Source organism: Anomaloglossus baeobatrachus, chromosome 3 (genome assembly GCF_048569485.1).
Source record: "Anomaloglossus baeobatrachus isolate aAnoBae1 chromosome 3, aAnoBae1.hap1, whole genome shotgun sequence".
NCBI classification, from domain to species: Eukaryota; Metazoa; Chordata; class Amphibia; order Anura; family Aromobatidae; genus Anomaloglossus; species Anomaloglossus baeobatrachus.
This window is the reverse complement of record NC_134355.1, coordinates 487,872,188-487,899,507: the sequence shown is the minus strand read 5'-3', so window position 1 is coordinate 487,899,507 and position 27,320 is coordinate 487,872,188. Positions and strand designations below refer to the sequence as shown.

At 49.8% G+C, this 27,320-nt stretch overlaps 1 protein-coding gene across 1 annotated transcript in view; it reads left to right on the top strand.

Moving 5' to 3' along the window:
* The first annotated feature begins 5,309 nt into the window (after positions 1–5,309).
* Positions 5,310–27,320, top strand: part of SEC62 (SEC62 preprotein translocation factor) — a 74,178-nt gene continuing 52,167 nt past the window's right edge. Inside the window, exons 1-3 of the mRNA XM_075340640.1 lie at positions 5,310–5,415; positions 20,217–20,325; positions 22,603–22,708. Of these exons, the coding sequence (XP_075196755.1) occupies positions 5,380–5,415; positions 20,217–20,325; positions 22,603–22,708 (251 nt within the window). The 5' untranslated portion in view covers positions 5,310–5,379. The remainder of the gene's footprint in view (positions 5,416–20,216; positions 20,326–22,602; positions 22,709–27,320) is intronic.

The following is a 27,320-nucleotide window of genomic DNA, read 5'->3' as shown; positions in this document are numbered from 1 at the left end:
GGGGCAGTGCTGCATAGTGCTCATGTATGGGGGTAGTGCTGCATAGTGAGGGTGTATGGAGGGGCAGTTCTGCATAGTGCTCGTGTATGGGGGGCAGTGCTGCATAGTGCGGGTGTATGGGGGGCAGTGCTGCATAGTGCTGGTGTATGGGGGGCAGTGCTGCATAGTGCTCGTGTATGGGGGGCAGTGCTGAATAGTCCTGGTGTATGGGGGGCAGTGCTACATAGTGCTCGTGTATGGGGGGGCAGTGCTGCATAGTGCGGGTGTATGGGGGGCAGTGCTGCATAGTGCGGGTGTATGGGGGGCAGTGCTGCATAGTGCTGGTGTATAGGGGGCAGTGCTGCATAGTGCTGGTGTATGGGGGGCAGTGCTGCATAGTGCTGGTGTATGGGGGGCAGTGCTGCATAGTGCTCATGTATGGGGGGTAGTGCTGCATAGTGCTGGTGTATGGGGGGCAGTGCTGCATAGTGCTCATGTATGGGGGTAGTGCTGCATAGTGAGGGTGTATGGAGGGGCAGTTCTGCATAGTGCTCGTGTATGGGGGCAGTGCTGCATAGTGCGGGTGTATGGGGGGCAGTGCTGCATAGTGCTGGTGTATGGGGGGCAGTGCTGCATAGTGCTCGTGTATGGGGGGCAGTGCTGAATAGTCCTGGTGTATGGGGGGCAGTGCTACATAGTGCTCGTGTATGGGGGGGCAGTGCTGCATAGTGCGGGTGTATGGGGGGCAGTGCTGCATAGTGCGGGTGTATGGGGGGCAGTGCTGCATAGTGCTGGTGTATAGGGGGCAGTGCTGCATAGTGCTGGTGTATGGGGGGCAGTGCTGCATAGTGCTGGTGTATGGGGGGCAGTGCTGCATAGTGCTCATGTATGGGGGGTAGTGCTGCATAGTGCTGGTGTATGGGGGGCAGTGCTGCATAGTGCTCATGTATGGGGGTAGTGCTGCATAGTGAGGGTGTATGGAGGGGCAGTTCTGCATAGTGCTCGTGTATGGGGGGCAGTGCTGCATAGTGCGGGTGTATGGGGGGCAGTGCTGCATAGTGCTGGTGTATGGGGGGCAGTGCTGCATAGTGCTCGTGTATGGGGGGCAGTGCTGAATAGTCCTGGTGTATGGGGGGGCAGTGCTACATAGTGCTCGTGTATGGGGGGGCAGTGCTGCATAGTGCGGGTGTATGGGGGGCAGTGCTGCATAGTGCGGGTGTATGGGGGGCAGTGCTGCATAGTGCTGGTGTATAGGGGGCAGTGCTGCATAGTGCTGGTGTATGGGGGGCAGTGCTGCATAGTGCTGGTGTATGGGGGGCAGTGCTGCATAGTGCTCATGTATGGGGGTAGTGCTGCATAGTGCTGGTGTATGGGGGGCAGTGCTGCATAGTGCTCATGTATGGGGGTAGTGCTGCATAGTGAGGGTGTATGGAGGGGCAGTTCTGCATAGTGCGGGTGTATGGGGGGCAGTGCTGCATAGTGCTGGTGTATAGGGGGCAGTGCTGCATAGTGCTGGTGTATGGGGGGCAGTGCTGCATAGTGCTGGTGTATAGGGGGCAGTGCTGCATAGTGCGGGTGTATGGGGGGCAGTGCTGCATAGTGCTGGTGTATAGGGGGCAGTGCTGCATAGTGCTGGTGTATAGGGGGCAGTGCTGCATAGTGCTGGTGTATGGGGGGGCAGTGCTGCATAGTGCGGGTGTATGGGGGGCAGTGCTGCATAGTGCTGGTGTATGGGGGGCAGTGCTGCATAGTGCTGGTGTATGGGGGGCAGTGCTGCATAGTGCTGGTGTATGGGGGGCAGTGCTGCATAGTGCTGGTGTATGGGGGCAGTGCTGCATAGTGCTGGTGTATGGGGGGCAGTGCTGCATAGTGCTGGTGTATGGGGGCAGTGCTGCATAGTGCTGGTGTATAGGGGGCAGTGCTGCATAGTGCTGGTGTATGGGGGGCAGTGCTGCATAGTGCTCGTGTATGGGGGGCAGTGCTGCATAGTGCTCGTGTATGGGGGTCAGTGCTGCATAGTGCTGGTGTATGGGGGGCAGTGCTGCATAGTGCTGGTGTATGGGGGGCAGTGCTGCATAGTGCTCGTGTATGGGGGTCAGTGCTGCATAGTGCTGGTGTATGGGGGGCAGTGCTGCATAGTGCTCGTGTATGGGGGTCAGTGCTGCATAGTGCTGGTGTATGGGGGGCAGTGCTGCATAGTGCGGGTGTATGGGGGGAGCAGTGCTGCATAGTGCTGGTGTATGGGGGGCAGTGCTGCATAGTGCGGGTGTATGGGGGGCAGTGCTGCATAGTGCTGGTGTATAGGGGCAGTGCTGCATAGTGCTGGTGTATAGGGGGCAGTGCTGCATAGTGCTGGTGTATGGGGGGGCAGTGCTGCATAGTGCTGGTGTATGGGGGGCAGTGCTGCATAGTGCTCATGTATGGGGGTAGTGCTGCATAGTGAGGGTGTATGGAGGGGCAGTTCTGCATAGTGCTCGTGTATGGGGGGCAGTGCTGCATAGTGCGGGTGTATGGGGGGCAGTGCTGCATAGTGCTGGTGTATGGGGGGCAGTGCTGCATAGTGCTCGTGTATGGGGGGCAGTGCTGAATAGTCCTGGTGTATGGGGGGGCAGTGCTACATAGTGCTCGTGTATGGGGGGGCAGTGCTGCATAGTGCGGGTGTATGGGGGGCAGTGCTGCATAGTGCGGGTGTATGGGGGGCAGTGCTGCATAGTGCTGGTGTATAGGGGGCAGTGCTGCATAGTGCTGGTGTATGGGGGGCAGTGCTGCATAGTGCTGGTGTATGGGGGGCAGTGCTGCATAGTGCTCATGTATGGGGGTTGTGCTGCATAGTGCTGGTGTATGGGGGGCAGTGCTGCATAGTGCTCATGTATGGGGGTAGTGCTGCATAGTGAGGGTGTATGGAGGGGCAGTTCTGCATAGTGTGGGTGTATGGGGGGCAGTGCTGCATAGTGCTGGTGTATAGGGGGCAGTGCTGCATAGTGCTGGTGTATGGGGGGCAGTGCTGCATAGTGCTGGTGTATAGGGGGCATTGCTGCATAGTGCGGGTGTATGGGGGGCAGTGCTGCATAGTGCTGGTGTATAGGGGGCAGTGCTGCATAGTGCTGGTGTATAGGGGGCAGTGCTGCATAGTGCTGGTGTATGGGGGGGCAGTGCTGCATAGTGCGGGTGTATGGGGGGCAGTGCTGCATAGTGCTGGTGTATGGGGGGCAGTGCTGCATAGTGCTGGTGTATGGGGGGCAGTGCTGCATAGTGCTGGTGTATGGGGGGCAGTGCTGCATAGTGCTGGTGTATGGGGGCAGTGCTGCATAGTGCTGGTGTATGGGGGGCAGTGCTGCATAGTGCTGGTGTATGGGGGCAGTGCTGCATAGTGCTGGTGTATAGGGGGCAGTGCTGCATAGTGCTGGTGTATGGGGGGCAGTGCTGCATAGTGCTCGTGTATGGGGGGCAGTGCTGCATAGTGCTCGTGTATGGGGGTCAGTGCTGCATAGTGCTGGTGTATGGGGGGCAGTGCTGCATAGTGCTGGTGTATGGGGGGCAGTGCTGCATAGTGCTCGTGTATGGGGGTCAGTGCTGCATAGTGCTGGTGTATGGGGGGCAGTGCTGCATAGTGCTCGTGTATGGGGGTCAGTGCTGCATAGTGCTGGTGTATGGGGGGCAGTGCTGCATAGTGCGGGTGTATGGGGGGAGCAGTGCTGCATAGTGCTGGTGTATGGGGGGCAGTGCTGCATAGTGCGGGTGTATGGGGGGCAGTGCTGCATAGTGCTGGTGTATAGGGGGCAGTGCTGCATAGTGCTGGTGTATGGGGGGCAGTGCTGCATAGTGCGGGTGTATGGGGGGCAGTGCTGCATAGTGCTGGTGTATAGGGGGCAGTGCTGCATAGTGCTGGTGTATAGGGGGCAGTGCTGCATAGTGCTGGTGTATGGGGGGGCAGTGCTGCATAGTGCGGGTGTATGGGGGGCAGTGCTGCATAGTGCTGGTGTATGGGGGGCAGTGCTGCATAGTGCTGGTGTATGGGGGGCAGTGCTGCATAGTGCTGGTGTATGGGGGGCAGTGCTGCATAGTGCTGGTGTATGGGGGGGGCAGTGCTGCATAGTGCTGGTGTATGGGGGGGGCAGTGCTGCATAGTGCTGGTGTATGGGGGGGGCAGTGCTGCATAGTGCTGGTGTATGGGGGGGGCAGTGCTGCATAGTGCTGGTGTATGGGGGGCAGTGCTGAATAGTCCTGGTGTATGGGGGGGGCAGTGCTGCATAGTGCTCGTGTATGGGGGTCAGTGCTGCATAGTGCTGGTGTATGGGGGGCAGTGCTGCATAGTGCGGGTGTATGGGGGGAGCAGTGCTGCATAGTGCTGGTGTATGGGGGGCAGTGCTGCATAGTGCGGGTGTATGGGGGGCAGTGCTGCATAGTGCTGGTGTATAGGGGGCAGTGCTGCATAGTGCTGGTGTATGGGGGGCAGTGCTGCATAGTGCGGGTGTATGGGGGGCAGTGCTGCATAGTGCTGGTGTATAGGGGGCAGTGCTGCATAGTGCTGGTGTATAGGGGGCAGTGCTGCATAGTGCTGGTGTATGGGGGGGCAGTGCTGCATAGTGCGGGTGTATGGGGGGCAGTGCTGCATAGTGCTGGTGTATGGGGGGCAGTGCTGCATAGTGCTGGTGTATGGGGGGCAGTGCTGCATAGTGCTGGTGTATGGGGGGCAGTGCTGCATAGTGCTGGTGTATGGGGGGGGCAGTGCTGCATAGTGCTGGTGTATGGGGGGGGCAGTGCTGCATAGTGCTGGTGTATGGGGGGGGGCAGTGCTGCATAGTGCTGGTGTATGGGGGGCAGTGCTGAATAGTCCTGGTGTATGGGGGGGGCAGTGCTGCATAGTGCTCGTGTATGGGGGGGCATTTCACTTCACAAGGCACCAGGACTGTAACAAGATATAAGCAGTCGGCCCAGTTGGCTCCTGTGACGTGTCTGTTGAGGTTCTTTGGGCCCAATCTGACCCCATACAGATGCTGTGTGGCGGCCAATGCTCCCGTGCAGCCACAGACACGGATAATAACAATGGCGGATCTGCGGCCACAATCAGTGAATGCAAAAGGTAGTTTATGTCACGAGAGAAACGATAGTAGTGAGGTATGGCTAGTGACAGGAAAGGGTTACTGTCCGCAGTACAGGTGCAGGCTGTGCCCAGTATCTTCAGAACAGGACGGTATGGCGGCCCCCTGAGCGGAAAGTCCCCCGCTAGAGGCGCTTCTGTCCCGGCAGGCGGAGGAGCAGTGTCCTGCCTCCATACACCGGAGCCCCGGGGACGCGCACTTCAGCCTCTGGCCCCCGGGGACGCGCTCTCTGCCCCCAGTGGCCGCGCACGCCTCTTAGACCCGCCCCCTCCACGTCACCAGACAGGCCGGGGCAGACATGGCGGAGCGGAGGAGACATAAGAAGCGGATCCAGGTAACCGTGCTCCGGGGCAGCGCTCGGCTGTGCGGGGTGTGTGGTGCGCAGGGCCGGGGGCAGTGTACAGAAAGGGGTCAGGCGGTGCGGGGTCCCGGCCACTCCGGTACTATGGCGGACACAGCAGGAGGCCGGGCTCAGGGTGGGGGATAGCCCCTCCGGGAAGAGTTTATATAACGCTGAGATCAGGATGGGCAGTGTACCCGGAGACCGCGGGAGGATCCTCTGTCTGCCCGGTGTGGGGATGGTGGGGGGCGCTCTGCCCGGTGTGGGGGATGGTGGGGGGCTCTGCACCTGGTGTGGGGGGCGCTCTGCCCGGTGTGGGGGATGGTGGGGGGCTCTGCACCTGGTGTGGGGGGCGCTCTGCCCGGTGTGGGGGATGGTGGGGGGCTCTGCACCTGGTGTGGGGATGGTGGAGGGCTGTCTTTTTGGGGGGGCGGGGGGGCTCTGATTTTTGTGGGGGTCCTGTGGCCCGGTATGGGGGGCTCTGTGGCCCAGTGTGGGGGATGGTGGAGGGCTCTGTGGCCCAGTGTGGGGGATGGTGGAGGGCTCTGTGGCCCGGTGTGGGGGATGGTGGAGGGCTCTGTGGCCCAGTGTGGGGGATGGTGGAGGGCTCTGTGGCCCGGTGTGGGGGATGGTGGAGGGCTCTGTGGCCCGGTGTGGGGGATGGTGGAGGGCTCTGTGGCCCGGTGTGGGGGATGGTGGAGGGCTCTGTGGCCCGGTGTGGGGGATGGTGGAGGGCTCTGTGGCCCGGTGTGGGGGATGGTGGAGGGCTCTGTGGCCCGGTGTGGGGGATGGTGGAGGGCTCTGTGGCCCGGTGTGGGGGATGGTGGAGGGCTCTGTGGCCCGGTGTGGGGGATGGTGGAGGGCTCTGTGGCCCGGTGTGGGGGATGGTGGAGGGCTCTGTGGCCCGGTGTGGGGGGATGGTGGAGGGCTCTGTGGCCCGGTGTGGGGGGATGGTGGAGGGCTCTGTGGCCCGGTGTGGGGGGATGGTGGAGGGCTCTGTGGCCCGGTGTGGGGGGATGGTGGAGGGCTCTGTGGCCCGGTGTGGGGGGATGGTGGAGGGCTCTGTGGCCCGGTGTGGGGGGATGGTGGAGGGCTCTGTGGCCCGGTGTGGGGGGATGGTGGAGGGCTCTGTGGCCCGGTGTGGGGGGATGGTGGAGGGCTCTGTGGCCCGGTGTGGGGGGATGGTGGAGGGCTCTGTGGCCCGGTGTGGGGGGATGGTGGAGGGCTCTGTGGCCCGGTGTGGGGGGATGGTGGAGGGCTCTGTGGCCCGGTGTGGGGGGATGGTGGAGGGCTCTGTGGCCCGGTGTGGGGGGATGGTGGAGGGCTCTGTGGCCCGGTGTGGGGGGATGGTGGAGGGCTCTGTGGCCCGGTGTGGGGGGATGGTGGAGGGCTCTGTGGCCCGGTGTGGGGGGATGGTGGAGGGCTCTGTGGCCCGGTGTGGGGGGATGGTGGAGGGCTCTGTGGCCCGGTGTGGGGGGATGGTGGAGGGCTCTGTGGCCCGGTGTGGGGGGATGGTGGAGGGCTCTGTGGCCCGGTGTGGGGGGATGGTGGAGGGCTCTGTGGCCCGGTGTGGGGGGATGGTGGAGGGCTCTGTGGCCCGGTGTGGGGGGATGGTGGAGGGCTCTGTGGCCCGGTGTGGGGGGATGGTGGAGGGCTCTGTGGCCCGGTGTGGGGGGATGGTGGAGGGCTCTGTGGCCCGGTGTGGGGGATGGTGGAGGGCTCTGTGGCCCGGTGTGAGGGGATGGTGGAGGGCTCTGTGGCCCGGTGTGAGGGGATGGTGGAGGGCTCTGTGGCCCGGTGTGGGGGATGGTGGAGGATGAGCTTCTGTTCTGGCAGCCACCCTTTCTCTCCATACTATACTCGTGTATGGTGCCACAGGCCATCATTGACCATAGTCACCTCTGTGGCTCCTCACTGCAGTGGAATTTTCCAGTATTCCCAGTATGGTCATGTGACTGTCCTGTCTTACTGGTTATTGTTGTAATCACTGACTTTCTATGGGAATTTCTTCAGATGGGGCAGGTGCGAGTACAGAAGACCTGGAAGCATCTGCCAAAATCCCTAAAGACGCTTCACAATTGTATTAGCCATGTTCACACGGCATCTTTTAGCCTCTGTGCCCCACGTAGCGTATTTTCATGCAGTTACGCTGCGTTCTGCACCGCAGCGTTAACTGCATGCGTCCTGCGTCCCCAGCACAATCTATGAAGATTGTGCCTAATCCATGCCCACGCAGCGTATTAGAACGCAGCGCTTCGGTTGCATGAAATTGGCTTTTCATTACGGGCTGTTTCTGCAGCGATTTGAAGCGCACGTGTGCTGTTCAGATCGCTGCAGAACTTTCTGCAGGGACACAACGCAACGTGGGCACATAGCTTTACTGTGTTTTGAAGTCACAAAGATGCGCCCAATTTCCTTCTCCAGCAAAGTCTGAGGTTTTATTTTGCTGTCCACACTGTATCTTTTTTTTTTGGCTCGTTTTTGAAGATTCCGCCAAGATGCAGAATGTCAATTCTTTTTGCAGTTTGAGCCCTTCCAGTGAATAGATTTGACTTAAAAAAAAAAAAAAAATGTATTGGGCAAAATGTGGTAAAAACACATGCATTTTTTTGTGTTTTTGCTGCAGGTGTTTTTTTTTTTTTTTTTGGGTTAAAAAAAATACTGCATCTTTGTGGTTAAGAAAAGGTGCAGTGTGTGAACATAGCCTTAGTGTTTCTGCTGCTACAGGATCCATGACAGATCTGTATCCTCTTAGCAGATCCTACTGGGCCACATGTTGGGGTCTGTGCGTTTTGTCCGTTGGTGCCTGGAAGTGCTATCAAGGAAAGTCATTCTAGCACAAATCCCTCTTCTGCTCCTCTGATGCAATCCACGATCCAGGGCTGAGTCCTGGGTACCATCCTTCTCATCTCACCATTGACCTTAGCTCAGAGGACCGGTCTGCTCTTCTGTTTCGTTTTTTTTTTGTAATTAATGAAATTCCCCCATAATAAAATGTTACGGAACCATTCCCTTTAACTCTGTGCTGTTCCTCAGTTATTCTTCCAGGAATTTATTAATATCATTGGTTGAATTAGACTGCGCTGTGATACAAGACACCAGTACAAAATGTACAGCGCTGTTCCAGGTAAAGTATGAAACGCAGGATCTGCATTCGGATCAATTTGATGCTTTTTATCACATATATTCAATGTTCAAACATGGTTTGCAGGGTCCAAGTATGACGCGTTTTGGCTGGTAGAGCCTCTCTCAAATGTATTCACTCACAAAAAGTGCTTTAAACAGGATGCAGGGCCTGAACCAACATCTAAATTATCATAATGCAATCACCAGTAACATTCATTTCTCATATGGTATAAAATAATCATAAACGGGTTAATGAAAGCTGATTTATAACAAGTAAATAATAAAATATGAAAAATGAATCCATGTCCGTTAAGTGAGCATTCTACTATATATCCATGTGTGTATTTCTGACTATTATCAACTCCAAATTCAATCGCTAAGAAAAAAATTATCAAAAATTCAAAGTTGTAAAACAATATCCTTATTAAATTAATTTTGTTAAAAGCTATAGCTATAAAAAAAAATAGCACTCACTGAATAGAAGGAAAAAAATTCCAATCGTGAAATCCCATTCACATTACATAAATATGTGATAAATACAATCCTATTATAGAGCCAGACTAATTTACATCCACATGATTTTTGTGTATAATGATAATGTGGTTTCACAATTTGAAGACTTTCCTTCTATCCAGTGAGTGATTAAATTATTTTTATTTTTTTGCAATTTAAGGGTCTGTGCACACTGGGAAATTTGCTTTTCTTAAGAAAAATCCGCACCCGCAGCAAAAACCGCGGTAAAGACGCAGCCGTGGGTTTTCCGTGGTTTTTTTTTTTTACCATGATCTATGGCAAAACCGCAGGTACCTGTGGACAAGAAGTGACATGCTACTTCTTTTTTGCTGCAGAAATTCTGCAGCAAAACTTACAGGGGGAAAAAACATGCAGTGTGCGCACAGCATTTTGTTTTTCCCATAGGTTTTGCTGGGGAAGGATTGCAGAAAGGTTATGAACAAAAATCGCAGTTTTTCTGCAGCAAAAACCGTAGTAAATCTGTGGCAATAAACAGTGTGCGCACAGGGCCTAAGTCCCCTGTACACACACTGTATTTTTTTTTTTTGTGCAGTTTGTGTTCATAAACTTCATGGAGTCCTTCCCCAGCAAAGTCTATGAGAAATCTGGTGGTGATTGCAGTAGGATAAGGCTAGGTTCACATTTCCGTTAAAATGTATCAGTCACAATCCTCGGCTCTGGTAAACAACGGCATCAGTTTAGCGGATTCCGTTGTGTCCCATAGACTTGTATTAGTGGCAGATTGCTGATGACCTTTCGTTGCAACCGCTGCGCCGTGGTCAGTCTTTTTTTGACTGACCGCCCGGCGGGAGCAATGCAGAATGTAACGTTTTTCTGGCCGTCAAAATTAACGCGCTGCCCAGGAATCCGTCGCCATCCGTCAAGCTTGTAATGGATATCTATGGTGCTGGATTCCGTCGTAATATGTCTTATAATGGATTCCAGCGCTGGATTCCGTCATGCTCTACTGAGCATGCCCAGTATGTTTGGCACACCTACTGGTCTGTCCCAAACACTAACGGATCATGACTGATCCGTCAAAAAACGGACGCATAGCGGATGTAACGGATGCGACAGATGAGTTTTTTTCCACAGGATTCCAGTGAAAGGAATCCTGTGAAAAACACATCCGTTGTGTCAGTTGCCATCTAAAAAAAAAAAACAACTGATCCGTTGCTGACGGACCTGACTGATTTAAAACCACGAAAATGTGAACCTAGCCTAATTCAGATGTTTGGTTCACACCCAGCATCAGATTCAAAGCACTTTTTTGTGATTGGGAATGCACTATTTGAGAGGCTCCGTTAGCCGAAATGTTATATTTAGGCGCTGTAAACCATGTTTGGACATAGAGTATATTAAAAAATTAATGCATCAGATTAATTTGAGTGCTGATCCTGGTTTTCATGATGTTATTGGGGAAGCCATCCTATGATACGAGCACCACAGCTTTGTAAAGGTACCTGCCTGACCTTCATTGAAGAGGGGACTTGCGGAGCGGATCAGTAGAGGTGCCAGGAATCTGATGCTCTCCAATCTAATATTGATGACCTAGTCCAAGAGATACAGCTTCGAGGACTATGTTAATAATTGTGCACTAATAATCACAGATGTGAAGTGCTGGAAAGTTCTTGTGGGGTTTTTTTTTCTTCTGGATTGTTGCTTCTAGGGAGTTGTGTGACGTCACTAAGGCTACATGCGCACTCTGCAGTTTTTTCTGTACGTAAACTGCAATCAAAACTGCACCTTGTCAGCTTGGAAATGTAAAAAAAGGCTTGTAATGTAGGTTCGTTTTTGTTATTGCGTTTTTTGAAGGAGAAACAAAATATGATAGGATAATGGATAGATAGAAAAAAAAATAGAAAGAATAGCTAGATGCAGGGCTGTGGAGTCGGAGTCGTGGAGTCGGAGTCGGAGTCGGAGCTCATTTTGGTGGAGTCGGAGTCGGTATAAAATGCACCGACTCCGACTCCTAAAATATATAATAAATTGGGGACAGGAGTGCAATGCAGAATGTGCTGAATATTTTACTAAATAATAACATTTAGTATAATGCTTATATTTAAGTGAAAAATTTATTGTAGTACAATGTGAACATCAGACATTTAATTGTTTTTATGATACAATAATCAAGATATTTGGATAGAACATAAAATATTTATTGGAATACAACTTTAGAACACAAAAAACTAATAAATTGTAAATATGTAAAATATATATATATATAATATATATATACAGTGTATATACACACACAAGATATATATGTAATCTACTGTATATTACATAGTGTATTACATATTTACAATTTATTACAGTTTTTTGTGTTCTAAAGTTGTATTCCAATAAATATATTTTATGTTCTATCCAAATATCTTGATTATTGTATCATAAAAATTATTAAATGTCTGATGTTCACATACACATATTCATGTACTACAATAAATTTTTCACCTAACTATAAGCAATATATGTAGGAGCCGGAGTCGGAGTCGGAGCCGGAGTCGGAGCCGGAGCCGGAGTCGGAGCCGGAGCCGGAGCCGGAGTCGGAGCCGGAGTCGGAGCCGGAGCCGGAGCCGGAGTCGGTGCAAGAGAATTTGAGGAGTCGGAGTCGGAGTCGAAGGTTTGGCTTACCGACTCCACAGCCCTGGCTAGATGTATAATAAGAACATATAGATTAGATAATAAGAAAGAACATAATACATAGAAAGAAATAACAGAATAGTTTGATAGAGGGATAGCCAGCTTGGCTAACTGTTTTATTTTTTTCTTTATTTTTGGAGGGTAAAGAAATGACGTGGGTTTCCCCCATTTTTAATATCCAGCACAGGAACAGCAGCAGCTGCGGGAAGCAACCCTCAGCTGTCTGCTGTACTTTGGCTGGTTATGAAAAAGAGAGGGGCTCCCATGCTTTTTTTTAATTTATTTAAAAAATATCTATATATATGACGTGGGGTCCCCACCATTTTTCTAATGCCAGCCAAGGTACAGCAGACAACTGGGGGGTGATATTATTACTGTGGGAAGAACCCATAGTTATTTGGCCCTTTCCAGCCTAACAATAGCAGCACACATCCGGTCCAGAAGTGGTGCATCCATAAGATGCGCCAATTTTGGCACTGGACTCAGCTCTTGATTGCCCTGGTGCGGTGGTAATCGGGGTAATAAGGGGTTAATGGCAGCCCATAGCTGCCACTAAGCACTAGGTGTGTTGTTGGGCATCTTTGAGACACCCCACATCACTAATCTGTAAGTGAAAGTAAATAACCACAAACAGCCAAAAAATCCTTTATTTGAAATAAAATAAAAAGACCCCTCTTTCACCACTTTGTTAACCCCAAAAACACCCTTCTAGGTCCGAATTAATCCACACGAGGTCCCACGGCGATGCAACTCTGCTACATCCCTGTCCTGTCACAGCGTGCGGCCATACAGCATGACTACCAGCTGCAAGTGTAGACAGAGCCGCAGTGATCAAAATGATCTGGGGTGAACCTCTGACGTCATATCTATGGGTCCCGCAGTACGGCGTCACGGGTTCACTGCAGTGAGGTTCAGGCCGCTACTGAAGTGTACTGTACTGTACGATGTAGACACACCCACCAGCGGCTGTGTTTGGTTGCAGTCAGACAGCTGTCACTCAGCATGGGGGCACGTCTGACTAGCATGGGGGCATGTCTGACTGCAACCAATCACAGACTGGGGAATAGTGAATATGTATGAGGCTAATGAACGGGTCTGGAAGAAGATGAGAGGCCGCGGGAGCAGTGTGACAGCCGGTGATCGGTGAGTGTGTAGTGCTTGGATAGAGAAACACCGAAACTGACACCCCAATATCACTCCAGCATTGATTTTGGCATTCTGGAACTGTTGGTGAGCTGCATTTTTGTTGACAAAACTGCGGCTAAAACGTATGCAAAACGCACCAACTTGATAGCATGCGTTTTTCATGCCCTCATTGATTTCAATGGGTGACAAATGTTGACAAAAACGCAAGAAGAATGAATATGCTGCTTATTTGTCCCAAACTTTTGTCAGTAAAAACTGCTGACAAACTGCAAGGTATGCACACAAATCTGACTTCTCATAGACTTTGCTGGGAGGTCAAACGTGAGAAAGTTCTGACAACAAAACACCAAAAAATGCGACAAAAAATACAGTGTGCGCATGTAGCCTTACGGACGAACAGGCAGAGTCTTTAACACTAACAGGGAAGGACCGACAGGCAAAGTCACTAACAAGGCAGATAGGACGGGCGGGCAGAGTCTAGGTACAGGCAGGACGGGACTGCAACCAGGTGCCAACAGGCAGGACGTGCTGGTAGCCAGGTAAGGGCAGGAACAGGACTGGATACAGCAAAGGAGGGGACCAGACAGGACAGGTGACCTGACAACTGACTAACAGGATCTATGGTGTTGAACAGGCAACTCCCCTAGTGGGAGATTACCATAAATACCCAGTGCTTCTCAGCAATAGGCTAAGAGGCACTTTCTAGGAATTTTGCTCTGGGGCTGCGGCGCGCGCACTCCTTAGGAGCGCTCCTGGGGGTCCTGTGACACGCACACAGACTCCGGAATTCAGGCAGTGAAGGAGCGAGCAGGGATGCCAGGCACCGAGAGAGTCGGCCTCGGTGGTGAGTCAGAGCGTGTCCAAGCAAGAGGAGGGAGGCAGCGTTACACATTGTTTACATCCTGCCGCAAGTGCCAGGTGTAAGACTCTCCCCACCCATCTGATACTGATGATCTGTGCTATGGATAAGTCTGTAAAGGAGCTGTAGAAACAAAACTGCACAGTGGCATGCAAAAGTTTGGGCACCCCTCGTCAAAATTACTGTTAGGTCTAAGACACACGGCATGAAAATCGGATTGAGTGGAATGCGATAAAACATCGCATTCCACTCGGACCAATATTATCCTATGTGTCAGCACCCATGAGCGATTATTTTCTCTGCCCCAATCTGACTGAGAAAACAATCGCAGCATGCTGCGGTTGTAATGCAAGACTCTTTCTCTCGCACCCATTCAAGTCTATGGGGCGAGAGAAAATTCGCACTGCACTAGAAGTACACCGGTGTACCGCGAGTGCAGTGCGAGAATGGCAATAGCCGGCTATGAGAGAGGGAGATAAATCCCTCCTTCTCTACCTCAGGCTGGCCCTCCCCTCCGCAGCACCTGGCCCCCCACAGCTGTGGTCCGATCGCATGATTGGACCTCAGTCGCAGTGACACTTGCATGACACTCGGCTCCAGCTGTGCTGCCAGCGTGAGCAGAGTGTCATGCGAGGATCACATTAGTCCCCGTGTGGCCCCGGCCTTATTGTGAACTATTCAGCTAGTTGAAGATGAGGGGATCTTTAAAAGGCATAGTTACAGATGATATATATTTCCTTTTGTATTTTAGGCAAAAAATTAAATATTTTTTACATTTTAAAAATAACAATAAAGGAAATTGGACTGATGCAAAAGTTTTTGGGCACCTGCATGGTTAGTACCTAGTAGCACCCCTTTGACAAGTATCACAGCTTGTAAATGCTTTTTGTAGATCGCCAAGAGTCTTTCAATTCTTGTTTGAGGGAGTTTCAGCCATTCTTCCTTGGGTAAGTCTTCCAGTTCTGTGAGATTCCTGCGTCCTCTTGCATGCACTGCTCTTTTGAGGTCTAGTCACAGATTCTCAATGATGTTCGGATCAGGGGATTGTGGCCACTGTAAAACCTTCAGATTGCACCTTTTGAGGTGTCTATTGTGAATTTTGACGTGTGTTTAGGATCATTATTCATTTGTAGATGCCATCATATTTTCAACTTTAGCTTTTTTTTTTTTTTTTTTACAGATGGTGTTATGTTTGCATCAAGAATTTGTTGAAATTCATTGAATCCATTCTTCCCTCTACCCATGAAATGTTCCCCATGCCATTTGCTGCAACACAACCCCAAAGCATGATAAATCCACCCCATGTTGGGGTTATGTTTATTTTTTATAAATCCTGTGCCCTTTGTTCTCTACACATCTTTGATCATTGTGGCCAATGAGTTATATTTTAACTTCATCAATCCACAGGACTTGTTTCCAAAATGCATCAGGCTTGTTTAGATGTTCTTTTGCATACTTCTGATGCTGAATTTCATGATGAGGACGCAGGAGAGGTTTTCTTCAGATGACTCTTACATGAATAATATACTTATGCAGGTGTCTATGAACAGTAGAACAATGTACCACTACTCTGAGTCTGCTAAATATTCCTGAAGGTCTTTTGCAGTCAAGCAGGGGGTTCTGATTGCCTCTCTAGCAATCCTACAACAGCTCTCACAGCAATGGTTCTGTTAAATAACTCAAAAAAGGATGGCTTAACTGTTCACAATAACAGTATTTTTTTTTGACCAGGGGTGTCCAAACTTTTGCATGCCACTGTATTAGGTTTTTAATTACAACCTATATATAGTTTGTCATTTTAGATGCAGTTGGTTGGGAAGTTAATGGCCATCGCTTTAATCTATGCAGTTCGCACAGGGAAATTTTTCCACAATCTATTTTTGCTTTTGGCTTTTCCATGGAAAATATCAGTTAATTCCTTGTGGTCTGCAACCAACACCCTTGTGTCAATTTACGAAATTTCACATAAAAGTCACAGACAGTCATTCCATTTTTAGGGGATGGTAACAGTTGGCCGTTTGGTAATTCACCGCAATGCCAGATGTTTGGCCTATAGCCGGTTGTTCCAAATGTCCTCGACATAAGAACCCGTGTGTCTGTACAGTAATATATGCCGGCGGCCATTAACTCCTGTGCTATGAAATGTTTCCCGCACAGACTAGATGACTGGACCTGGCTCCTCTGGATCCATAACTGAGGCGTTATGGAGATTGTTTTATATAGTTTTTGTATATGGAACATATTGAGATCAGAAGACCTGTCACCTGGTCGACTTTCATTTTCTTCTTAGTTTATTCCCATTGCTCTCCTGATAAATCCACCACACGGTTACAGGCATATGGATCTTTTTTTTAGTGTTGCGTTCTATGGGGGTGGGGGGGTTTACAAGCGGGTGGTGTTTAAACGATTGTCTTGGTGCTTGGCTTTTGGCTGCCCTTCATTACTAGAAGAACCTGAAGACCCACCTCTTCTGACAAGCCTACAACCTACAATAACCCTCAGTCCAGTAAACCACTGCACAACCAGCTCTGTCCTCACCTATTGTACCCTCACCCATCCCCTGTAGACTGAGCCCTCGCAGGCAGGGTCCTCCTCCTATACCAGTCTGTTTTGTACTGTTAATGATTGTTGTACTAGTTTTTATGTATACCCTTTTTCACTTGTAAAGTGCCATGGAATAAATGGCGCTATAATAATAATTACTATCCTGTGAGCAACACCACCTTTATGAAGACCAGAAAAATGACCATAGTACTAAACAAAGCCCAGATTTCTGGAACCATATGACTATTTTTAACAAAAAAAAAAAAAATATTCAGGGGAGCAGGGAAATAAAGTAATAGCAAAAGCTGGCCACTCTTTACCTGATGACAGGTCCCCTTTAAATAATAGCCAGTATGGCTGAACTTGTCATCTTTCATAAATGGCTTCAGCACCAGAACAGAGAGCGCTGGTTTCTCTCCGAGCTCTGGTGTGTGTTCCAACTAATGTAATATTATAGGGCCACTTTTTATGTTCAGGATGGATGATTTTAATCTCAATTTAGAGGAGAAATATACACCGCAAGAACAAGTCATCCCCGAGGTTCCAAGTGGTGTTATATGTGGCCAATCCAAGTATAAGCAATATAGAGAAGATAAACTGCGGCACTCACCGGATTAAAAATATCAGTAGACCTTATTCCTAATTCTCAAAAAGAGTACAGCGTGGTAGCCAGTAGATTATCACAAGTGTGGACAGCAGCCGTTTCGCACCCAACTGATGCTCCTGCCTGCTCCCGTGACTAGGAAGCCGCACCTATGAGCGTGAAACGGCTGCTGTCCACACAGGTAGTCCACTGGCTACCACGCTGTACTCTCTTTGAGAATTAGGAGTAAGGTCTACTGATATGGTTAATCAGGTGAGTGCCGCAGTTTATCTTCTCTCTGTTGTTTAGATTTTAATAATGTATTTTGCAGTTGTGACGTTACAGCCTGTATTAGGGAGAATTTACCTTGTTTGCTCCTGAGCTCCCATTCATCTGACCGAGGCCTAATGAGTGTCCTTTAGTCTTCAGTCTGCTCCACTATTCTATAATAAAGGTACATGACTGCGGTGTACTGCACACAACTGCTTTATTATTGTTTATATTCGTGTAGCAACAATATATTCGATAGCACAGAAGGGTTTTACAGATGCCCAGACTTAGGCTATGTGCGCACGTGTGTGTATTGCATGCAGTTACGCTGCGTTCTGCACCGCGGCGTAACTGCATGCGTCCTGCGTCCCCTGCAGAGTCTATGAAGATTGTGCATGAGACGTGCGCACGTGGCGTATTAGAACGCAGCGATTCGGCTGCTGCCCGAATCGCTGCGTTCTAAGTAGTGACATGTCACTTCTTTTGTGTGCTTTGCATGCTGTCTATAGGGAGAGGCAGCACGCAGAGCGCACGAATTCTGCAGGCACCAGGCGCTTCAGAACGGAGCTTTTCAGCTGCGCTCTGAATCGGTACTTTTGTGTGCGGTGTAGTGCGCACATAGCCGTAGGCTACATGCGCACGCTGCTTCTTTTTCGTGTTCACAAAATGCAGCCAAAACTGCACCTTGTCAGAGAGAGCCTGGAAATGTCACAAAAAATGTAGGTGCTTTTTTGGTGCGTTTTTGGCTGCAGTTTTGTCAACAATTGTTTCATGTATTTTTTAGTTCAAACAAGCCCATAAAGCTTGTTGAATTGAAAAAAAAAAAAAATTAGAAATAAATAAATAATTAAAAAAAACTGGCGTGCGGTCCTCCCCAATTTTAATGCCAGCCAGATAAAGCCATACGGCTGAAGGCTGGTATTCTCAGGATGGGGAGCTCCACGTTATGGGGAGCCCCCCAGCCTAACAATATCAGTCAACAGCCACCCAGAATGGCCGCATCCATTAGATGCGACAGTTCTGGGACTGTACCCGGCTCTTCCCGATTTGCCCTGGTGCGTTGGCAAATCGGGGTAATAAGGAGTTATTGGCAGCCCATAGCTGCCAATAAGTCATAGATTAATCATGTCAGGCGTCTCCCCAAGACACCCTCCATGATTAATCTGTAAATTACAGTAAATAAACACACACCTGAAAAATCCTTTAATAGAAATAAAAAACACAAACACATTCCCTCATTACCAATTTATTAACCCCGACAAAGCCCTCCATGTCCGGTGTAATCCAGGATGGTCCAGCGTCGCTTCCAGCTCTGCTGCATGGAGGTGACTGGAGAAGCAGAATACACCGCCGCTCCTGTCACCTCCACACAGCAACTGAAGACAGCCGCGCGATCAGCTGAGCTGTCACTGAGGTTACCCGCTGTCACTGGATACAGCGGTGGCCGCGAGTAACCTCAGTGACAGCTCAGCTGATCACACTACTGCGTGGAGCTGACAGGAGCGTGGAGGATGGGACTTACAGCGGCGGCGGTGAGAGGGGACCATCATCTCCCCTGTGCGGGGACAGCGGTACTTCGGGGAACACGGGGAGGACGGGACTATCAGCGGCGGCAGCGAGAGGGGGATGGACAGTGGCAGCTGAAAACATTGATTTTTCCCTCTTGCTGCCGCCGCCGCTGATAGTCCCGTCCTCCACATCATCTCCCCTGTGCGTGCATGCTGGGGACAGTGGTACTTCGGGGAACACTATCAGCGGCGGCAGCGAGAGGGGGATGGACATTGGCAGCTGATAACATTGATTTTTCCCTCTTGCTGCCACCGCTGCTGATAGTCCCGTCCTCCACATCTTCTCCCCTGGGGACAGCTGTACTTCGGGGAACACATGGAGGACGGGACGGGACGGGACCACTTGCCTGACCTCACTTCCTGACAAATCACCTGCGTTTTTGGTACCAAAAACGCAGGTAAAAGGCAGGTAAAATGCACCACTTTTGATTAGCATGCATTTTTCCTGCGTTTTTGATGGCCTCATTGATTTCAATGGGTGACAAATGTTGACAAAAACGCAGGAAGAATGAACATGCTGCATTTTTTTTGTCACAAACTTTTGACAAAAAAACCGCTGACAAATAAACTGCAATGTGCGCATGACTAATCTGACTTCTCATAGACTTTGCTGGGAAGTCAAATGTCAGAAAGTTCTGCTGACAAAACTGCAGCCAAAAAAGCAGGAAAAAAAGCAGCAAAAAAAGCAGCGTGCGCATGTAGCCTTACAATTGTAGACTTGGCTGACTTTCACCCCAATCCTTTTTGTGTTACGGGCTTCAATATGAACCTTACTGTGTTTTGTTTTTTTTTTGTTTTTTTTCCCCTTTCCCAGTATAAAGCACCAGGTGCATTTCCCATTAGGTTTTCTTCTGGTCAATACCAGTTTCCTAAAACAGTACTTTGTATGGAGGGCTGAGTGCAGCTCCCTAATCTGCGCCCCTGTGTGCAAACACGGTTGTAGCAGTAATTACACTGCTATGCATGATTATCCGTGCGGTTTTATATTATGCGCCATCCTATGGGGTGGGTACTGTGGTGTGGGCAAGAGACTATTACTGTGCTGGCATTGCTCTATTTCTTAAAGGGATTGTCCAGGCTTACCATATTGGTGACTTATATGAGTCACAATAAAATGGGTCCATTGGAATTTAATGGACCAATCTTTTTATTCTTCAGTCATTTTCCAGCAGCTTACTTGCCTGTGGACCTTTTCTGGTCTGCTCTCCCCATAGAGAATACATGAGCGCTGAGCTTTCATGTGTATGGGGGAGTTAGGAAGGATAACTAGTGGCAAACAAGCAATTGACTATCAGCCATCGTGTATGGGCACCATGCTTTCTGTAATATTTCTTTTTCTTGTTTTCTATATGATTTGAAGCGATTTTCATACTCATTAGAAACTTGTGACAGTATTGATCTCATGTACTCCAACTTCTGCAGTGCAGCAAAGTGTCACCTAGTGCGGATACATAAACTAATTGTGTCATCATTTCTGGTGGCTTTCATTTCTGTGAATGTCAGGAATGTGATGAAACATGTAACAGCCTTTTATCTTCCACAGGAGGTGGGCGAGCCGACCAAAGATGAAAAGGCGATTGCAAAGTACCTGCGGTTCAACTGCCCTTCCAAGTCTACCAACATGATGGGGCACAGAGTTGACTACTTTGTTGGTAAGCTTTCATAGGTGTTCATTATCTTTATGAATGAGAACATTTTATTTAGAAACGCACCTAAAAGATAATATTGTACAAAAATATATAGAATACCCTTAAAAGTGGCCCTTTACTTAAAGTGCATCAATCACTAGGATTTTTCTATATAAACTAAAGCCAGTGCTATACTGGCACTAACATGCTGATTCTATACATACCTCTAGGTGTCATCTGGAATGTTTAGGTTTTGAAACACAAGCAAGTAAAATTTGTAAATTGAGCAGCTTTTTGAATGGTAGCAGCTGGGGTAGGTTTTGATAGGGGGAGGATGGACATGCAGGGGTCGGCAATCACTATCTGTTATTTATGCTAATTCTATTATAGAATCATTTTACTAAGTGGCTAGAAGGACCTGTGCTGATGTCATACCCATGTGACCAGAAGGGGCGGGGCCTCAGCCAACAGAAAAATAATGTTGCTTCCTGGTATTAGCTATGTTGGCTGAGGCCCCACTCTTTATGGTTACATGGGTATGACATCAGTGCAGGTCCTTCTAGCCACTTAGTAAAATGATTCCATAGTAGAATAAGCATAAATAACGGGGAGGACGGACAGGCAGGGGGCAGGAATCTCTATCAAAACCCACCCCAGCTATCAGCTGATCGGGAGTTGCTGCCATTCAAAAAGCTGCTCAATTTACAAACTTTACTTGCTTGTGTTTCAAAACCTATAAATCCTAGATGACAACTAAAGGTATATATAGAAGCAGGCCTGATAGTACCGGTATAGCACTGGCTTTAGGTTATATAGGAAAATCCCTGTGATTTGGTGTGCTTAAACAAAAAAAATTACCATAAAGCATAGTATATTTCCCTTCCTTTTTATTCTTTCTGGTGCAGTTACCCTGATTTTCAGTACCGTCAGAACCCATGGACATCACCAAACGCTGGGTTTCCTCCTTCTTAATGCTTTGCCAGGCCTTTACAGCCGCAGCCTTCAGGTCTTTCTTGTTTGTGGGTCTTTCCGTCTTAAGTCTGGATTTGAGCAAGTGAAATGCATGCTCAATTGGGTTAAGATCTGGTGATTGACTTGGCCATTGCAGAATGTTCCACTTTTTTGCACTCATGAACTCCTGGGTAGCTTTGGCTGTATGCTTGGGGTCATTGTCCATCTGTACTATGAAGCGCCGTCCGATCAACTTTGCGGCATTTGGCTGAATCTGGGCTGAAAGTATATCCCGGTACACTTCAGAATTCATCCGGCTACTCTTGTCTGCTGTTATGTCATCAATAAACACAAGTGACCCAGTGCCATTGAAAGCCATGCATGCCCATGCCATCACGTTGCCTCCACCATGTTTTACAGAGGATGTGGTGTGCCTTGGATCATGTGCCGTTCCCTTTCTTCTCCAAACTTTTTTCTTCCCATCATTCTGGTACAGGTTGATCTTTGTCTCATCTGTCCATAGAATACTTTTCCAGAACTGAGCTGGCTTCATGAGGTGTTTTTCAGCAAATTTAACTCTGGCCTGTCTATTTTTGGAATTGATGAATGGTTTGCATCTAGATGTGAACCCTTTGTATTTACTTTCATGGAGTCTTCTCTTTACTGTTGACTTAGAGACAGATACACCTACTTCACTGAGAGTGTTCTGGACTTCATTTGATGTTGTGAACGGGTTCTTCTTCACCAAAGAAAGTATGCGGCGATCATCCACCACGGTTGTCATCCGTGGACGCCCAGGCCTTTTTGAGTTCCCAAGCTCACCAGTCAATTCCTTTTTTATCTGAATGTACCTGACTGTTGATTTTGCTACTCCAAGCATGTCTGCTGTCTCTCTGATGGATTTTTTCTTTTTTTTCAGCCTCAGGATGTTCTGCTTGACCTCAATTGAGAGTTCCTTAGACCGCATGTTGTCTGGTCACAGCAACAGCTTCCAAATGCAAAACCACACACCTGTAATCAACCCCAGACCTTTTAACTACTTCATTGATTACAGGTTAACGAGGGAGACGCCTTCAGAGTTAATTGCAGCCCTTAGAGTCCCTTGTCCAATTACTTTTGGTCCCTTGAAAAAGAGGAGGCTATGCATTACAGAACTATGATTCCTAAACCCTTTCTCCGATTTGGATGTGAAAACTCTCATATTGCCGCTGGGAGTGTGCACTTTCAGCCCATATTATATATATATAATTGTATTTCTGAACATGTTTTTGTAAACAGCTAAATTATCAAAACTTGTGTCACTGTCCAAATATTTCTGGACCTAACTGTATATATACTTTCTTCTTGCAGCTTCCAAAGCAGTGGACTGTCTTCTGGATTCAAAATGGGCAAAAGCAAAAAAAGGAGAAGAAGCCCTGTTTACCAACCGGGAGTCCGTGGTTGACTTTTGCAACAAGTATGTCCTCCCATCAGGATCAAGTGGTAGCATGAAAAATGGGTTTGGGTATAAATTTATTGTGTGTGTAAATATAGAAGTAGTTTCCAATTTACAGTTAGTTATAAGGCGGTATTCTTCCTCCAGGAGGTAGTGTGGATGATGATCATGGGTGTCCTCTCCTGGCTCCCAGCCATTACAAGGTGAGGAGAGGTCTTCCATGGATCCACCACACATGTATTTGCTGCATGAAGGAGAGATCATGATAGGTTTGGGCACCCCTATTAATATTAACCTTTTTTCTTTATAACAATTAGGGTTTTTGCAACAGCTATTTCAGTTTCATATATCTAATAACTGATGGACTGAGTAATATTTCTGGATTGAAATGAGGTTATTGTACTAACAGAAAATGTGCAATCCGCATTTAAACAAAATTTGACCGGTGCAAAAGTAGTGCACCCCTATTATATAACATTAATAGGGGTGCCCAAACTTTTTCATATGACTGTATGTTAAACCTGTTCTTACAGATGGGTGTAACTATACATCAAATTATTGTGCGAATTACTGCAATTGGACGTAAAGTTACACCCATCACTAAAGATGACCTGTCTCACTGTAAGAAGGAACATCTCTTTGCTGTCATCATTAGCAGACAAGCATAGTAACCAGCAACCAAGGCTTTCAGAACATAGTATTGCTGTGATTTAGTCATGGGGTGATGGTTTAGTCGTAAAATGCATCCGATTTATCACAGTTGTTTGACAGTGAAGAAAGGCCCCTATCCTGCCAAGGCATATCCCTTCCTAAAAATGTTACTAAATGTTTTCATCCCATATTGTGAGAGCTGAGAGGAGAAGGATCCGCTAGTAGATGGCATCTCCAGTGAATAAAACCCTATGGCCCCACTTGCCAAGTTTTTTCACCCCAGACTTTTAATCTGGTAAAAACAAATACTAAATAGATTTCCCCTTTCTTTGTCGCTCCATTGGGAGACCCAGACAATTGGGTGTATAGCTTCTGCCTCCGGAGGCCACACAAAGCATTACACTTTAAAAAGTGTAACCCCTCCGCCTATACACCCTCCCGTGCATCACTGGCCCATCAGTTTTTTGCTTTGTGTTGAAGGAGGCTGACACATTCACGCAAGCTCCACATTTTAGTCAGCAGCAGCTGCTGACTTTGTCGGATGGAAGAAAAGAGGGCCCTAACAGGGCCCCCGGCATGCTCCCTTCTCACCCCACTCTGGTCGGCGGTGCTGTTAAGGTTGAGGTACCCATTGCGGGTACAAAGGCTGGAGCCCACATGCCGTTATCCTTCCCCATCCCTTAGGGGCTCTTGGTGAAGTGGGATCCCAAACCGGTCACCATACACTGGGACCGGGCTCCCTCCGCAGCCCCTGGGGGAATCTGACAGACAGGAGCCGGATATCATCAGGGACATGGGCCTGCTACTATGAGGTACTCTGTGTCCCCTTGGGGACGGCGCATAGAGCGCCTGTGTAAAGGACGCTGCAGCAGCTGCTGGGTGTTTTTGCGACCGGGACTACCGCGCTTGTTTCCCGGCCACATTACTAACTTTAGTCCCCGGCTTTTGCGGCCTAGTACCGCATACTCCCGCCCCCGGGCCTGCCAGTCAGGGGTAAGGGCGGGACGCTTGACTAGACGTCAGCGGTGAGGGCTGGAGCATACTTATGTATCCTCCTCCACCCTCACTGAGCACTGCGGGGCACCAGATTCCCGCACTTTCTGAGGCACGCCCACGTCTCCCTCCTCCTCTCAGAACGCCGGCAGCCATTGCTATCAGCACTTCTGCAGGTGGAGAACGTCAGGACCGAGCTCCACAGCTCTGGGAGGCCCAGGCAGGGAATCTGGTGGTCACACAACCGCTGAGGGCGGTCGGTAAGCCGCACCTGTTACTAGGTGCTGGCCCCCCTGGGTGCCGAACTGTATATATATATCCTTACTGTGTATACATTACTCTGTTCGGCCGCAGTAATTGTTTTTGGCTATATACCCTCACTGTTTGCTCTAGGAGGAGACAACAGCATGTCGTCCGCAAAAAGCAAGGGTGCCAAGGCACAGGCTTATTTTGCAACATGTACCTCTTGTGCGGCTATGTTACCTGCAGGTTCCACCTACCCTCATTGTGTGCAATGCTCGGCCCCTGTGACACTCACTCAGCCGGAGCCTCAGCCACGGGTGGGACCCCCGGCCCAGGTAGAACCACCGGCTACCACTGTCCAGGTGGCAGGGACAGAGTTTGCAGTGTTGGCTGACAAACTTTCTGAGTCACTTTCTCAATCCATGACTCAGTCTATGGATAGATGGTCTGCCAAGATACTTGAAGCTTTGCAGCACAGACCGGTAACACAGGCCCCGGGCACTGTTGAGTCATTGCCCCCAGGCCCCCCTCGGTCGGAGCAGCAAAGTGCTCCTGGGGTGACTACTAGGCCCCACGGTGAGGACTCCGACACGGACCGCAGTCCCAGACCGGCTAAGCGGGCTCGCTGGGAGCTTCCCTCGACTTCATCACACTGCTCAGGGTCTCAGCATGAGGACTCTCTAGAGGATGAAGCGGATGTGGCAGATCAGGGCTCTGAACCTGACGCTGCTCTCAGTCTTGATACACCTGAAGGGGACGCCATAGTAAATGACCTTATAGCGTCCATCAACCAGGTGCTAGAACTTTCTCCTCCAGCTCCTCCGATTGAGGAGTCAGCTTCTCAGCAGGAGAAATTCCAATTTCGTTTTCCCAAACGTACACGGAGTGCGTTTTTCGATCACTCCAACTTCAGAGATACAGTCCAGAAACACCGAGCTTTTCCGGACAAGCGCTTTACTAAGCGCCTTAATGACACACGTTACCCCTTCCCCACGGACGTAGTTAAGGGTTGGGCTCAGTGTCCCAAGGTGGATCCTCCAGTCTCTAGACTGGCGGCTAGATCCATAGTAGCAGTGGCAGATGGTTCATCGCTCAAGGATGCCACTGACAGGCAAATAGAGCTCCTGATGAAATCCATCTATGAAGCCATAGGCGCGTCTTTTGCTCCGGCATTCGCAGCCGTATGGGCAATCCAAGCTATCTCAGCTTGTCTGTCTGAGATTAATGCAGTCACACGTGCCTCTACTCCGCAGGTGGTGTCTTTAACCTCTCAGGCGTCGGCTTTTTCGTCCTACGCCATGAACGCCGTCCTGGACTCTGCGAGCCGTACAGCGGTAGCATCCGCCAATTCAGTGGCAGTCCGCAGGGCCATGTGGCTACGCGAATGGAAGGCAGACTCTGCTTCCAAGAAGTTCTTAACCGGTTTGCCATTTTCTGGCGACCGTCTGTTTGGCGAGCAATTGGATGAAATCATTAAACAATCCAAGGGAAAGGACTCGTCCTTACCCCAGTCCAAACCAAACAGGCCTCAGCAACGGAAGATACAACCGAGGTTTCGGTCCTTTCGGCCCTCAGCCAGGTCTCAATTCTCCACGTCCAACAGGCCACAGAAGGGCCAGAGGAACTCTGATTCATGGCGGTCTAAGTCACGTCCTAAGAAGACCGCCGGAGGAACCGCCCCCAAGGCGGCCTCCTCATGACTTTCGGCCTCACCAAACCGCATCCTCGGTCGGTGGCAGGCTCTCCCGCTTTTGCGACGCCTGGCTGCCACATGTCCAAGACCGATGGGTGAGAGACATTCTGTCTCACGGTTACAGGATAGAGCTCAGCTCTCGTCCTCCGACTCGTTTCTTCAGAACATCTCCACCCCCCGAACGGGCCGATGCTCTTTTTCTGGCGGTGTGCACTCTGAAGACAGAAGGAGTTGTGATCCCCGTTCCCCTTCAGGAACGTGGTCGCGGTTTTTACTCCAACTTGTTTGTAGTGCCAAAAAAGGACGGATCATTCCGTCCCGTTCTGGACCTCAAACTGCTCAACAGACACGTGAAAACCAGACGGTTCCGGATGGAATCTCTCCGCTCTGTCATCGCCTTGATGTCCCAAGGAGACTTTCTAGCATCAATCGACATCAGGGATGCTTATCTCCACGTGCCGATTGCACCAGAGCATCAGCGCTTCCTGCGTTTCGCCATCGGAGACGAACACCTTCAGTTCGTGGCTCTGCCTTTCGGCTTGGCGACAGCCCCACGGGTCTTCACCAAGATCATGGCAACAGTGGTGGCAGTTCTACACTCTCAGGGACACTCGGTGATCCCTTACTTAGACGATCTTCTAGTCAGGGCACCCTCCCGGGTAGCATGCCAACACAGCCTGAATACTGCTCTGGAGACTCTCCAGAGGTTCGGGTGGATCATCAATTTCCCAAAGTCACAATTGACTCCGACCCAATCGCTAACTTACCTCGGGATGGAGTTTCATACTCTCTCAGCAATAGTGAAGCTCCCACTGGACAAACAGCGTTCACTACAGACAGGGGTGCAATCTCTCCTTCAAGGCCAGTCACACCCCTTGAGGCGCCTCATGCACTTCCTAGGGAAGATGGTGGCAGCAATGGAGGCAGTTCCATTTGCGCAGTTTCATCTGCGTCTACTCCAATGGGACATTTTCCGCAAATGGGACAGGAGGTCGACGTCCCTCGACAGGAACGTCTCCCTGTCTCGGGCAGCCAAAGTCTCTCTTCAGTGGT